Raw genomic sequence first — 15,038 nt, forward strand, 5'->3', positions numbered from 1 at the left:
AATTAACTTGATAAATTCATTTTTCACCTCATTAAAGTCATTACTCAACAGGCAGTAGTGTGCGTGGTGATGCAGTCGGAGGCGGACTCTATGCATCGAACACACCGACATTGTCATTGCATTTTGGTACACCAGAATTACATTCATTTCCAATGAAACTCTGCGTTTGCCTTTGCAGCATTGCGTTTGCAGAGGCATTGGCAGTGCGTTCGGTGTACGTAGACGGCTTGACAGAAATGGTAGCACAGGGTGAATGTTGAACTTTTGTTGCATACATATCCAGATGATGTTACGTACTATTTTGCTCAAAAATGCTTTCGGTGTGTTCGAAGCGTTAGGTGAATAAGCAGTTACAAGTGATCATATACTTCTCTGCATCTTTTTTTTATTCCTTCTGTCCTAATGGGGGAAGCATGATCTGTGCATGCCCGCGGGTACCTTTACAAGGTCCACTACTTAATTTTTCACATTAAAGAATGGGGAGTAAGACACAGTCTGTACTGTCCTTACATGACTACCTACAACTCACATTCAGGAGTATAGTTTTCATAGAGTGGCCAATTCATGCATTTCCTCCTATCCACCCACATAGGAAAAATCTTTGTGGTTCCAACATATTACGCTTGACCAGCAGCAGGCCTCTCTCACTGTCTCAGGAGAGAAAAGTAGACTATACAGACCTTTCTGTCCTGCTATAGCCTAAGCCTAGCGCCTTTATGTAGTAGGTCAGAAGCATATTTTTTAGATAGAATGTCATTTATCAACACAGCTCATAGTAGATGTATGATTAAACCTTGATATATTGTGGCCCTGGTTGAGGATGTTGGTGCCACTGTTTGAGGTTCCTGACTTCAAACAACCGAACCGCTCATTAGGGACATCCCCTCATCCCTCAGGCCTGAGCTGTTTATTAGATGCACAGACCTACGATTAAGGTTAACAGGATGTATGGAGGTTAACAGGATATAGCCCTTTGTATCGTGGCTTGGCTACTGAGTCATGCTTAGGGTCTGGAGTTTTTCCTGAGCTGGAAGAACTCTGTGTCTTATTTACTGTATATTCTGCGGGACCAAGAGTTTCTTTCTCCAGGCCAGGTCAGGGGTAAAAACTCCTGCCTCTTGTCATGCTTCATCGGGCTACAATTAGTCTACAGCAACTTGGTCTCGAGTTTCTTTGAATATCAGTCCATAAATGACTAGTTTATGGAAAAAATCTCCCCCAGCCAACTGGTCACTGAATAAAGGAAAATGGACCATGTGGATATCATGTATCATTACTGTCGTGGGTCCAAATGGATGGTGGATCAAAGAGAACCAATTTTAAGCCGTCCTATGTTGTGGCGTATCATAGGCCGACAGAGGTATGAGTTTGTGCTGAATCAGACTGGTAGGCCCTATCCTGCAGTTTTGTAAGGAACACAACACAAAGGGATTGTTTTAGGCATGTTTCTAGCACCACAGACCGGTACTGATGCCAAATGTTCTGCACAATCAAGATCCTGAAAACACACTCCCTACCCACCACTGTAGCTAATTCTCGTCAGATGGTATGGGGAAACACCCTAGTTTTACCTTTGGTCTGCTAAAATAACTTCCTTGTCCTCACTTAGGCTACTTGTCACTGGCACACCCGCATTTACCACTTGTAGGACGCGAAAACACTGGCCCACGGGACATTCACCGTTTATAGGAAACAGGATCATGATGCGAGAAGCTCTGATGCTCTAGCAGATTTCCACAGATATCAGGGTGGTTCCATAAGATTTGGATCACTTTCAGTCCTTTTGATTTGAACAAAACCTTCCATGCATGTTTACCCAACGGTAGAAGTGGTCAGAAAGTAACCCCTTTTGACCTGAATATCAAAACATTCAGGAGATAGAGGTTCTCAAAGTTTGACCTGTTTTGCATACCCCACCCTATATCATTTGATATCCATATGATATCATTTGAAAGCTTTACAAAGAGAGATGTCAAAGTATTTTATAATTTATTGAACAAAAATGTATTTAAAATACAAATGTTACTTCTTTTTTTTTTTTACCTATAAAGCCAATTATCTAAAAACACGTAAACTCTTATTTTTTTATGTTCATATACATTATGTTGTAGCTTAGACCCTATTTTGCATCATTAGAGTTGTTTGTGTTGTGCCCACCATCGGTTGAGACTCGGCGTGCTCTTGAATACAGGAGTGGGTGTCAGTCATGTTTTGTTTGATGAATGTACTAAAATGTGTGTAGAATTGACAAAGATGGTTGAATGTTCACACATCAGAGAATGTTTTTATTTTGCGTTTTTTTAAATTAGGTTTCCCATTAGCCGACGCCAATGGTGACAGCTAGTCTTAATGTGCATTTGAGTGGGAATATCTGCTGTTTTAAATTATACTGTCAATCTTCCATAGGGAACCAATTGAAATCATAGAAATATAGATACTAGATTAGACATTCCCATTCAAGTTGACATTCGACAGTGTGAAGACCGGCAGCCATCTTTTTCGTTGTCATTGGAAGTTACATTTGAAATTGAAATGGTGTACCAGCTAAATTGCAGTGACCTGAAGGGATAGGTCCATTCTATTAATTATCTTTCTATGATTGAAATGACACCCACCCTGTATTCAAAAGTTATGCTGTGTCTCAACCAATGGAAGGCACAACACAAACACCTCAGATTATGTCAATTAGGGTCTAAACTAGAACATATGCGAAAATAAGACAAATCTGAGTTTACACATTTTTACATAATTGCTGTTGAAGATTAAAATATTGCATAATTGTTCATTTACATAAAAAACAATCTTAAGATATTATAAAATTGTTTGTAAGCTTTAAAAATGATATCAAACTCAACTGTTTATCTTTTCCAGTGATGAAGACATGGAGGTCTAATGGTAGGGGTTGGGTATTCAAAATGGGTCAACTTTGAGCACCTCTATCTCCAGAATGTTTTGGCATTCAGTTCCAAAAAGTCACTTTCTGGCCGCTTCTACCATGTGCAAACATGCATGGAAGGTTCCGTTCAAAAGGGGTGCAGTCAGAAAGTGATTGAATTCATATGGAATGACCCATCATTGTTTTCTGATCAAGCGATAGGGACAAATGGAAACAGTTATGTTTGGCACTCGTGTTTTCCCAATGGTCGCTGCATATAGCAGCCATTTTTTTCAAGTCTTCGTCATTCTTGTTCTTCTCCCAGACCATCCATTGAAGTTGGATGTTAAGTCATGATAATTTAAAAGTCCAAGCCAACCGGACTACAGCTGAAGTCTATAAATAATTGAAATACAGTATGTCAAAACCTTCTCATTGTGGAATGCGCTTTTTGATCTATTCAGGACCATGGTGCCTCTTTGGCCTCCATAAAGCGCTAGAAGTAGCTTTTGGCACGTGTGTTTTGCAGGAGTAAGTGCCCTGTTAAATGTTATCATACCGTCTAGAATTCCGAGTGTGTTGAGGGAGCCGAGTGAGACAGACATTTTAAAGGTATTGCAGTCATTGAATGGCAGTAATTTATTTAGATGAGAAAATATTGCACCCGGAGAACATTTTGAAAAGAAGAAAGTGAGAGAGAGAGAGAGAGAGACAAAATATTCAAGAAAAAGAGAGAGTAGGAGAGAGAAAATAAAGATTGCAGATGGGGGCCTAGTACACAGCAAGTAGGCCTCAAGCTAAAAGTAGGTTAGTGGGTTCTCCGTACAAATCCCTATGCATAGTCAGTTAATTGGTCGCAGACTGGGGTGGTTCTTACCATGCAGGCCCATCTGGAATGTGACACTAGCTTCATGGTGTTGAATTTTCCTCTCAACACGCGTGAGAGCAGAGCCCATCGCCTTTACTGAGCGCCTGGCCTGATGGAGCTTTTTCCCCTAGACCCCTGGCCCAGACCGACTGAACCCTCTCTCTCTGTCTGTTTGTCTCACTCACTCTCTCTCTCTCTCTCTCTCTCTCTCTCCCTCTCTCTCTCTCTCTCTCTCTCTCTCTCTCCCTGACTCACTTCATTTGGCTGGTTCTAGCAGTGCGTTTTCACCCAGTCAGCATAAAGAAAGGCTTGATTAAAAATAAAATGTATTTACTCCGGGTCGTCCAGGCTGTTTAAAATAATGAATACTTTCTCTGACATCTAGCACAGTCCTGACATGGTCTGTTTAATGATCCATGTTGCCTCCCCGAGTGCCATGAGGTGTTTGGATACAGTACAGCTAAAGCAATCAAATCAAATGCTCTAGAAAAGTAGAGACATAGTTGTTGCTTGTGGCCTTGAGACCATAGCCTGTCAAACTGGGTGTACACTACACGGTTTTGGCCCCAATTTAGCTGTCCCAGACAAGTTTTTGAGATTGGAGACAAAATCCCCATGTCGTTGCCTACTTGGGGCGCGCGGGAGTCCCGAGTAGCCCTCAGAGACGCAATCTCAGGGCTACCGATCCCATTTTTGAGCAGTTCCAGAAATCCAAATATTTTGTGTACTCTCGAGCAGGAGCCATGACCATCATTAGTATGCATTTATACTTGCCCAAGTGTCAAATCGTTACATCTCTGACAAGGTCTTTACACACAATGTCATTCAATTCCAAATGTATTGGCTAGATATTTCAACTCTGTATGGCAAGTGTGAATGTTTGACTGAAAATGTTTACGGAGCTGCTTTGAGCCACAGCTAGTTCCAGCTATCACATCACATCCTTGTTTTAGCGAGACAGCGTGGTATCAAGAATCGTCACGACCAAAGGGAGAATCTCGTAGTGTGTGACCCCCCCCCCCCCCAAGCCCCCCCACCCCCCACATCGTGCCACATCGTTTAGTGTGCACACCACCGCCAAGACAAAAAAAAATGACAGGAAAGATGGTCGTCTAATGTGAAGGTCTCGCGTAGCATCAGTCATCCTGTTGTTCCCCAGGGCAGTTTTAAAGGACTTGGTCAGAGCACTGACCTCACCGGTCCCTCAAATTTGAGGATGCTGATCTATTTTGGCCTTTTGTCACTTGTTTGGGCTGACAGACAAGGCACTGGACTGTACATATTCGAAGGATATTTTCAGCCTCCCCTAGCAGATGACATGAATAAAAAGCCAACACGTTGCTTTAATTATCCCTTGTCCTAATGTTACCCCGATCGATCTCTCTCTCTCTCTCTTTCTCTCTCTCTCTCTCTCTCTCTCTCTCTCTCTCTCTCTCTCTCTCTCTCTCTCTCTCTCTCTCATATATATAAGTATAGTCAGAGGATCTATCAATTGTATAACACACTAGGAAAAGGAAACATATACTCAGTCATTTTATGATATAATCGCCAACTCCTGTTGTCAAGGCCTTAATCATTTTAGTCAACAAAGCTGTTGAAGCTTGGGTTAACAACTTCCGAAACATTTTACATGAACAAAACCCAAACCTTTGAGCTGTAATGGTTTGACTCAGTCTATTAAAATTACATCAAAGAAGAGGTACCACAAACATTTTCAACGAGGATCTTACAAGAAAATAGCCCACTTCCTTTCCTAATGCTGTTTATACAGGTGAGGAAACTGCAAGCTCGGCCACAATCCCACGACTGCCTGGTACCTCAGAGAACAGTCTTGTCCAACACAAATAATATCCATCGTAATGCACAAAATATCCGAGGCGGGAGTTCTTAGCTTAACCCGTCTTAGAAAAACACTGAAACACTATCCCTATATGACTGTACAGTACATGAAAGAAGCCATTTTGAGTTGCAGCATTTTCCCCTTGTAATGAAACAAACTTGCATCCCTGACAGACTGTCTCTTCCATCAAGTCAGGCCAATCCAACTGTGTGTTGCCACGTCAGATGAACACTGTTTATCCAACACATTTGTTGAACATCCAATAAGACGTTAACTGGACTCCCCCACAAGTTTTATTTGGGTAAGGCTTGTTTAGTTTGAAAAGTCTTGCCCTCACAGGGTGCATTGATTCAGACGGATGCAATGCCTTGATGTGCTGGACAAACAGGAAGTTTGTTGGAGGGAAAAACAAGAACAAGGGAGGGAGATAGCTTATAAAAGAATATACACAACTCTCTGTCTGCTAAGTATATCATGTATGCTTATCCTACACAACAACAACAAAACATTTACACCAGGAAACCAGTACGGAGACTAAACTGGGAAACAAATGAATGTTATGTCTGGCCCGAAATTAGAACTATGTGACATCCATGTGCGGCTTCGTCAGTAGCTTTGTCCTATTTCAAGCTATTGCTTCAGCTAACGGGTGTGGTTTGGTTCAGTTAAACCAATTAGCTTATTTCCCATGTTTTATATCCTTCAGTAACGAGTCACCGCCACAACCCCCAGCCAGGTCTCTTCCTTCCATTCACACGTGGGTCTGAGAGGAAATGAAGCTCTTCACTGTGGTCCCTCAGGGAGGCTCAGAGCGGTTTCCTCAGCCCCATGGGAGTTGAGCTGGGCAGTTTGCTAAATTAGTCATGACTGGTCCTCAGATGTGTCCTAACCTACTTTCCTCCTTTTCCCGAACGCATGGAGTTAGTTTGTGTCAATGGAGATTTTCCGTGACACATTGTTAGGCCAGTCCGCTTAATAATGATATCTATGCTAGGATTGTGTGTGTTCACTTTATATTTTGCATACAATTTCTTTGCTAGGAGGTGTTGGATAAACATATAGGAAATGTGTGAAGTGTGGTTTTAAACAACAGTTATTCATATGATTTAAGTATTCATCTGTTTATCTTCCTTTCTAAGATCTGGCAGTGTCAAAAACCACTGGATAGAAATCTACTCCTTTGTGGAGCATCTAGCTGAAAAGTTTATCAGGTAAGAGAACGTCAGAAAAATATTTTCAACATCATGTATTGAAAGAAATATTTTTTTGTAATGGATTGAGATATAGCCTGTATTGAGCCAACGTGAATCCTACTTACTTTTGAAGTATAGGAACATCCCATGAAGAAGATATCAAATCAAATCAAATTTATTTATATAGCCCTTCGTACATCAGCTGATACAGTGCCTTGCGAAAGTATTCGGCCCCCTTGAACTTTGCGACCTTTTGCCACATTTCAGGCTTCAAACATGAAGATATAAAACTGTATTTTTTTGTGAAGAATCAACAACAAGTGGGACACAATCATGAAGTGGAACGACATTTATTGGATATTTCAAACTTTTTTAACAAATCAAAAACTGAAAAATTGGGCGTGCAAAATTATTCAGCCCCTTTACTTTCAGTGCAGCAAACTCTCTCCAGAAGTTCAGTGAGGATCTCTGAATGATCCAATGTTGACCTAAATGACTAATGATGATAAATACAATCCACCTGTGTGTAATCAAGTCTCCGTATGAATGCACCTGCACTGTGATAGTCTCAGAGGTCCGTTAAAAGCGCAGCGAGCATAATGAAGAACAAGGAACACACCAGGCAGGTCCGAGATACTGTTGTGAAGAAGTTTAAAGCCGGATTTGGATACAAAAAGATTTCCCAAGCTTTAAACATCCCAAGGAGCACTGTGCAAGCGATAATATTGAAATGGAAGGAGTATCAGACCACTGCAAATCTACCAAGACCTGGCCGTCCCTCTAAACTTTCAGCTCATACAAGGAGAAGACTGATCAGAGATGCAGCCAAGAGGCCCATGATCACTCTGGATGAACTGCAGAGATCTACAGCTGAGGTGGGAGACTCTGTCCATAGGACAACAATCAGTCGTATATTGCACAAATCTGGCCTTTATGGAAGAGTGGCAAGAAGAAAGTCATTTCTTAAAGATATCCATAAAAAGTGTTGTTTAAAGTTTGCCACAAGCCACCTGGGAGACACACCAAACATGTGGAAGAAGGTGCTCTGGTCAGATGAAACCAAAATTGAACTTTTTGGCAACAATGCAAAACGTTATGTTTTGCATAACGTTTCACAGCTCATCACCCTGAACACACCATCCCCACTGTCAAACATGGTGGTGGCAGCATCATGGTTTGGGCCTGCTTTTCTTCAGCAGGGACAGGGAAGATGGTTCAAATTGATGGGAAGATGGATGGAGCCAAATACAGGACCATTCTGGAAGAAAACCTGATGGAGTCTGCAAAAGACCTGAGACTGGGACGGAGATTTGTCTTCCAACAAGACAATGATCCAAAACATAAAGCAAAATCTACAATGGAATGGTTCAAAAATAAACATATCCATGTGTTAGAATGGCCAAGTCAAAGTCCAGACCTGAATCCAATCGAGAATCTGTGGAAAGAACTGAAAACTGCTGTCCACAAATGCTCTCCATCCAACCTCACTGAGCTCGAGCTGTTTTGCAAGGAGGAATGGGAAAAAATGTCAGTCTCTCGATGTGCAAAACTGATAGAGACATACCCCAAGCGACTTACAGCTGTAATCGCAGCAAAAGGTGGTGCTACAAAGTATTAACTTAAGGGGGCTGAATAATTTTGCACGCCCAATTTTTCCGTTTTTGATTTGTTAAAAAAGTTTGAAATAACCAATAAATGTCGTTCCACTTCATGATTGTGTCCCACTTGTTGTTGATTCTTCACAAAAAAATACAGTTTTATATCTTTATGTTTGAAGCCTGAAATGTGGCAAAAGGTCGCAAAGTTCAAGGGGGCCGAATACTTTCGCAAGGCACTGTATATCAAAGTGCTGTACAGAAACCCAGCCTAAAACCCCAAACAGCAAGCAATGCAGGTGTAGAAGCACGGTGGCTAGGAAAAACTCCCTAGAAAGGCCAAAACCTAGGAAGAAACCTAGAGAGGAACCAGGCTATGAGGTGTTTCCAGTCCTCTTCTGGCTGTGCCAGGTGGAGATTATAACAGAACTTGGCCAAGATGTTCAAATGTTCATAAATGACCAGCATGGTCAAATAATAATAATCACAGGCAGAACAGTTGAAACTGGATTGGCAGCACAGCCAGGTGGACTGGGGACAGCAAGGAGTCATCATGCCAGGTAGTCCTGAGGCATGGTCCTAGGGCTCAGGTCCTCCGAGAGAGAGAAAGAAAGAGAGAATTAGAGAGAGCATACTTAAATTCACATAGGACACTGGATAAGACAGGATAAGTACTCCAGATATAACAAACTGACCATAGCCCCCTGACACATAAACTACTGCAGCATAAATACTGTGACACTGTGGCCCCTTCTGATGACACCCCCGGACAGGGTCAAACAGGAAGGATATAACCCCACCCACTTTGCCAAAGCACAGCCCCCACACCACTAGAGGGATATCTTCAACCACCAACTTACCATCCTGAGACAAGGCCGAGTATAGCCCACCAAGACCTCCGCCCGCGGCACAACCCAAGGGGGGGCGCCAACCGAGACAGGAATATCACATCAGTGACTCAACCCACTCAAGTGACGCACCCCTCCTAGGGACGGCATGAAAGAGCACCAGTAAGCCAGTGACTCAGCCCCTGTAATAGGGTTAGAGGCAGAGAATCCCAGGGGAACCAGCCAGGCAGAGACAGCAAGGGCGGTTCGTTGCTCTAGAGCCTTTCCGTTCACCTTCACACTCCTGGGCCAGACACCCACTGAAGAGATTAGTCTTCAGTAAAGACTTAAAGGTTGAGACCGAGTTTGCGTCTCTCACATGCGTAGGCAGACCATTCCATAAAAATGGTGCTCTATAGGAGAAAGCCCTGCCTCCAGCTGTTAGCTTAGAAATTCTAGGGACAATTAGGAGGCCTGCATCTTGTGACCGTAGCGTACGTGTAGGTATGTACGGCAGGACCAAATCAGAGAGATAGGTAGGAACTGAATAGAATTGCAGGAAATAAGCTTTAAACCTGCAGCAATTTCTCTCCGCCAACAAGAGGGGTGTGAACAGTTTGTGTCATGAACAGTGTGAAAGAGGGTTGCGGATAAATATTGTTATGCATAAATGATTTTCTTGGATTTTATCCTAGTTGCACTGGTGCTCCCAAAATGAAACTCCAGATCGCACAGCAAAATATTTTTTGCATATGCTGCTTACCATCCCACTGCTGTAATGGCATGTGTCATAAACATAATGGCAGGTCGAGAGGTTCAAGCTGGGAGAGTAATATGGACATCTAATGTAGATAGTTTGCTACCTCAGTTTGGTTGGCATGGTTTTGCATCATGTTAGCTTTGCACATACACAAACAATAGGACAGAACTCACCACACAAGAGAATTCGGACTTATGCTTAGATGCATGGACATCAGAGGAGGCTGGTGGGAGGAGCTATAGGTGGACGGGCTCATAGTAATGGCCGAGAATAGAATCATTTGAAGGGAGTCAAACTTGGTTTGATACCATTCCATGTCCTTTATTACAGCCACTATAATGTGCCCGTCCTCGTATAGCTCTTCCCACCAACCTTCATCTGATGGACTTTTTGACGTCAAAACACATGCTTGCATATCACAATAAATCAGTGAAATAAATGGTTTGGAGTGTGTGGTCCCTTTAGTTTGTTGTTTGTTTATTGGTTGAGGTCAAACATAGTATGGCCTCTTTGAGGCTCAACAAAAGGAAAATGGTGCCAAAAGCGTACAGTATATCTAACCCTTGTGTTTGTGTGTTGTTTTTACAGCCCCATGTTGAGAATGTCCTTTATTGTGTTCTCATCCAGAGGAACCACTCTCATGAGACTGACAGAAAACAGGTACACTAACATTTTGGGGTTTGCGTCCCAAATGGTACATTATTCCCTTTATAGGGAACACGGTGCCATTTGGGACTCAACCTTTGTCGTGTATGAGGACTTTTGAAATGGAAGAAAGTTATGAAGCCCTCTAAACTTTGATCTGTTTTACTCAGCAATGAGTAGACATTTTAAAGACCAGCCAAGGACATTTTCAGTGACACGTGATTTGTGGTCTGTGTTGTTTGTTCAGGGTGGAGATAAGAAAGGGATTGAATGTGTTGAAGAGAGAGATACCGGGTGGAGACACCTTCATGCACCTTGGCTTGGAAAGGGTATTTATCTCCTTCTGACTGGGTTCTTACTTTACCACACGTTATTTACCTGTTAAACATATCGTTTTGAAAGAAGAAAAAAACTGAAGAATAAGAATAATATTGTCTTCTCTTTTCAGGCAAATGAGCAGATACACCATGAAAACTTTGGTAAGTGTCCAATGACACCCGTCACTAGATCTAGACCTAAACTTTTAAAAATCGCTCCCATTTTTTTCTGTACTTGGCCATGTTGAGGTCATACCATTGATTGACCTCTCCGTTACAGGAACAGCAAGTGTTATCATTGCCTTGACGGATGGGGAGCTGAACGAACACCAGCTCGTCACTGCACAACAGGAGGTATTCAAATAGGATTATAGGGTTCACCTTCCTGTTGATGTAAAGGAAAGACAAATGTAAAAACCTGCTCTCTGGGGTTGATTCTTGTTTGTTTTGTTTAACAAACAGGCGGAGAGAAGCCGATCTCTAGGAGCTATGGTGTACTGTGTTGGAGTGAAAGACTTCAACGAGACACAGGTAACGATGTAGTTTGCAGTGAAACAGACGCATGTCCTCTTCCCCTGTGAAAACACATTTTTGTTATTAAAACAAAAAAAGTACATAATTACATGCAGTATACTACTCACTCAATATTCTTTCACTACAACGATTACAATATGTGCTATTTATTTTTAGTAACCCGTTTGCAGACTATGTCCCCTGTAATTGTATCTACCTTCACACCTTGAACCTGAGCTTGCTTGTGAGGTTGGTAGGGCTACTTATATCCCAGGCTGCGCATTAATGATAGAGAAATTAGGCGATTTGACTAGGATGCAAACGATTAACATATTAGCTAAGAATAATGTTTCAGAGTCATGCAGGGTTAAACTGGATTCGAAACCTGATTGGCCCTATGAATCATTCTACCACCCAGATTGACATTCACAAAATGCCTGGACATAATATACTGTACTATACCTGTGTATGCTATACCTGTCAAGGCACAGTAGTTTAGGCATCTGTCCAATGTCGTTTGTACATTAGGATTGTACCCGATTGTGCTTAGTGCACCGATCATTGTACTGTTATTCTCCCCCTAACCTGGTCATGCATGTAGAGAAGATGGAGCCATACACTCTTTAAAAAAGGGTTCCAAAAGGTTTCTTCAGCTTTCCCCATAGGATAACCTTTTTGGTTCCAGGTAGAACCCTTATTGGTTCTAGGTAGAGCCCTTTTGGGTTCCATGTAGAACTCCCTGTGGAAACGGTTGTATATGGAACCCAAAAGTGTTCTACCTGGAACCAAAAAGGGTTCTACCTGGAATCAAAAAGGGTTCTTCAAAGGGTTCTCTTATGGGGACAGCCGAAGAATCCGTTTAGATTCTAGATAGCCTTTCTTCTAAGACTATAGAGAAACAATATCATTCTCAAATCAAGTGTTCCCTGAACTCTTCACTGAAGAGAATGGGTCATGATGTAAATAATATGTGTCTGTCTCTGGTTCCTGAGATGTGAGCTAGGAGGAAGCACTGGGCCTTTGTAAATAAACCTGCTCTCTCCTTCCCCCTGTAGCTTGCCACCATAGCCGACACCATCGAGCATGTGTTTCCTGTGATGGGCGGCTTCGTAGCCCTGCGAGGAGTGATCGACTCGGTAAATAAACCCCGGACAGGAAGGAGAGACAGTCCTGTTTCACAAGACATACCTTCAAAGAAAGATCAAATAAAGATGAAAAGACAAAATAGACAAAGATGTTGTAATCTACAGCTACCGAATGTCTCACGTTTGATTTACCTGTCTGTTTTGACAAAGAGTCTTGACAAGCTATGAGTTCATTTGAGCTAATATTAACCTACTCAACTCAATTCATCTCCTTATTCTCCTTCTCCAGATCATCAAGAAGTCCTGTATTGAGATTTTAGCTGCAGAGCCCTCCAGTGTTTGTGCAGGAGGTGGGGTCCCTATAGGAACAAAGCAGATCAATGCCAGTCAATGCTAGTTCCCTGTCATTGCTTAAGTGCTGTGTTCATTTCATTAAGGGGCCAAGCTGGTGCCAGTGCCCTTCCCTCTGACTGGGGCTCAGCTGGCACGTATTCATTAGTACAGAGTAGTAAAATGTAGCAAACATTATGCAATGGAAAACTTAACAACAAGCATTTCTTATTGGACATATTCAGGGAGTTCCTCCCTGTTTCACTCCGTTTTTTTATCAATTTGTTGCCAAATGAATTATTATATAAAAGGTTTAGTTTATTGTCAATCATAGTGTACAGCATTGGCAGTCAAGAGCTGAATTATAGCGTTCAGTCCATATGTAAATATAACTAAATAAACAAAGGAAGAAATCGTTTATTAGAAACCGTTTATTGTCATCATGAGGGAGTATCATTGTCACAGCCAGGGAGAAGCCTCAGGAGCCTTGGTCAGTCAAGACAGGTCCTTTCAGAATAATGAAGTACTGGTTGATAGCCGTTGAACAGGGCACCCTGCAGCAAGGCCTCTGTTGGTAGCTAGCCAGCTACTCCTTGACCACCACCAACATGCAGCACCCACCTGAGTAATGCCCCCGGCAGCCTCTAGAGTTTAGGGCGCCAGAAAACCCACTATACGTCGGCAACCGATCAGAGTAGCTCTGTAGTCCTCCCAACAAGCCTCTATCATCACCACACAGACCTCTGCTTTCAACTTACGTTGGGCTTGCTTGCCCCAGCGGTCAAAACAAAACAGCTAGCCAGATAGCTAACTAGCTAGCTAGCCAAGCCAACCAGCTGACTTGCATAGGAGTCTGATCACTCTAATGACACCAACAGACGGGAATCCCCATTGGTTCTAATGGAGTGTATCGTATTGGGGATCTTGTTATGAGAGCGTCTCTAAATGGAATTTATCCTGGCCTGCCAAATGGAAGTCAGTTTGATAAATGGCTTTTTTCCCAATCGAGAGAGACAAGTCCCATATGACCTGCAGTCTGTTTCCTAAGTATGTTTTCTGTATTATTTAACCAGTGTTGCCAAGCCAATCTACCTAATCTTGTATGCTATCCAACATAATTGTGTAATGTCTGATAGCCTATGATGTATGTATGTATGTATGTATGTATGTATGTATGTATGTATGTATGTATGTATGTATGTATGTATGTATGTATGTATGTATGTATCTGTGCTATTTTTACTCAACTAAAGCTGTTGTCTTTTATTTCCAGAGAGTTTCCAGGTGGTGGTAAGAGGGAATGGTTTCCTTCACGCCAGAAATATAGAGCAGGTGTTATGCAGCTTTAAAGTCAACGACACCCTCACAATTAGTGAGTACCTGGTTACATTTACGCAATAATGCAAGAGGGAGTGTGGTATATGGCCAATATACCATGGCTAAGGGCTGTTCTTAGCCACGACGCAACGCGGAGTGCCTGGATACAGCCCTTAGCCATGGTATATTGGCCATATACCACAAACCCCCAAGGTGCCTTATTGCTATTATAAACTGGTTAGCAACGTAATTAGAGCAGTAAAAATAAATGTTTTGTCATGCCCATGGTATATGGTCTGATATACCATGGCTGTCAGCCAATCAGCATTCAGGGCTCGAACCACCCAGTTTATAATTACCTTTAAAACGCTGTAGGCTTACCAGGTGTTTTTATACTAATGTGTATAATGTGTATTTTCAGCTGTAACATGCATGGAGTACTATAGGTGATTGAAGAAACTTAAGTTATTTAAGGAAACCGCTGACAAAAGTGTTGGGCTCTCTCCCCAGATGAGAAGCCTGTGGATATCGAAGACACGTTCCTGCTGTGTACAGCTCCGGTTATAGACGAAGTTGGGCAGTGAGTAGATCTTTTTGATCTGTAGGATGAGAGTGTGTTGCCTCTTAACCGCACGTCTAGCCGATCACTCTCCAGCCCTCGCAAACAGAGGGAGAGACCCAGAAGAAGCCTGCCGTGCATTAGGGTGTCTTCACGATCCCTGTCAGGGCCACAGTCCACTCCTCCTCTATTCTCTCTATATGACGATGAGCACTCGTTTAGATCCTCATTGGTTAGAGCCCTGTGTATTCATAATGAGGACGGTGTTAAGGTTGCCCCTTAATCCTAACCACAGACACACCCATCATCCATCG

At 42.4% G+C, this 15,038-nt stretch overlaps 1 protein-coding gene across 1 annotated transcript in view; it reads left to right on the forward strand.

Annotated features, from left to right (window-relative positions):
* Positions 1-15,038, forward strand: part of LOC109870248 (anthrax toxin receptor 1-like) — a 32,653-nt gene that overhangs the window by 992 nt on the left and 16,623 nt on the right. The window contains exons 2-11 of the mRNA XM_020460667.2: positions 6,723-6,794; positions 10,547-10,618; positions 10,851-10,932; positions 11,052-11,082; positions 11,201-11,274; positions 11,383-11,451; positions 12,489-12,569; positions 12,808-12,868; positions 14,122-14,220; positions 14,676-14,745. Coding sequence (XP_020316256.2) covers positions 6,723-6,794; positions 10,547-10,618; positions 10,851-10,932; positions 11,052-11,082; positions 11,201-11,274; positions 11,383-11,451; positions 12,489-12,569; positions 12,808-12,868; positions 14,122-14,220; positions 14,676-14,745 — 711 coding nt within the window. The remainder of the gene's footprint in view (positions 1-6,722; positions 6,795-10,546; positions 10,619-10,850; positions 10,933-11,051; positions 11,083-11,200; positions 11,275-11,382; positions 11,452-12,488; positions 12,570-12,807; positions 12,869-14,121; positions 14,221-14,675; positions 14,746-15,038) is intronic.

Source organism: Oncorhynchus kisutch, linkage group LG25 (genome assembly GCF_002021735.2).
Source record: "Oncorhynchus kisutch isolate 150728-3 linkage group LG25, Okis_V2, whole genome shotgun sequence".
NCBI classification, from domain to species: Eukaryota; Metazoa; Chordata; class Actinopteri; order Salmoniformes; family Salmonidae; genus Oncorhynchus; species Oncorhynchus kisutch.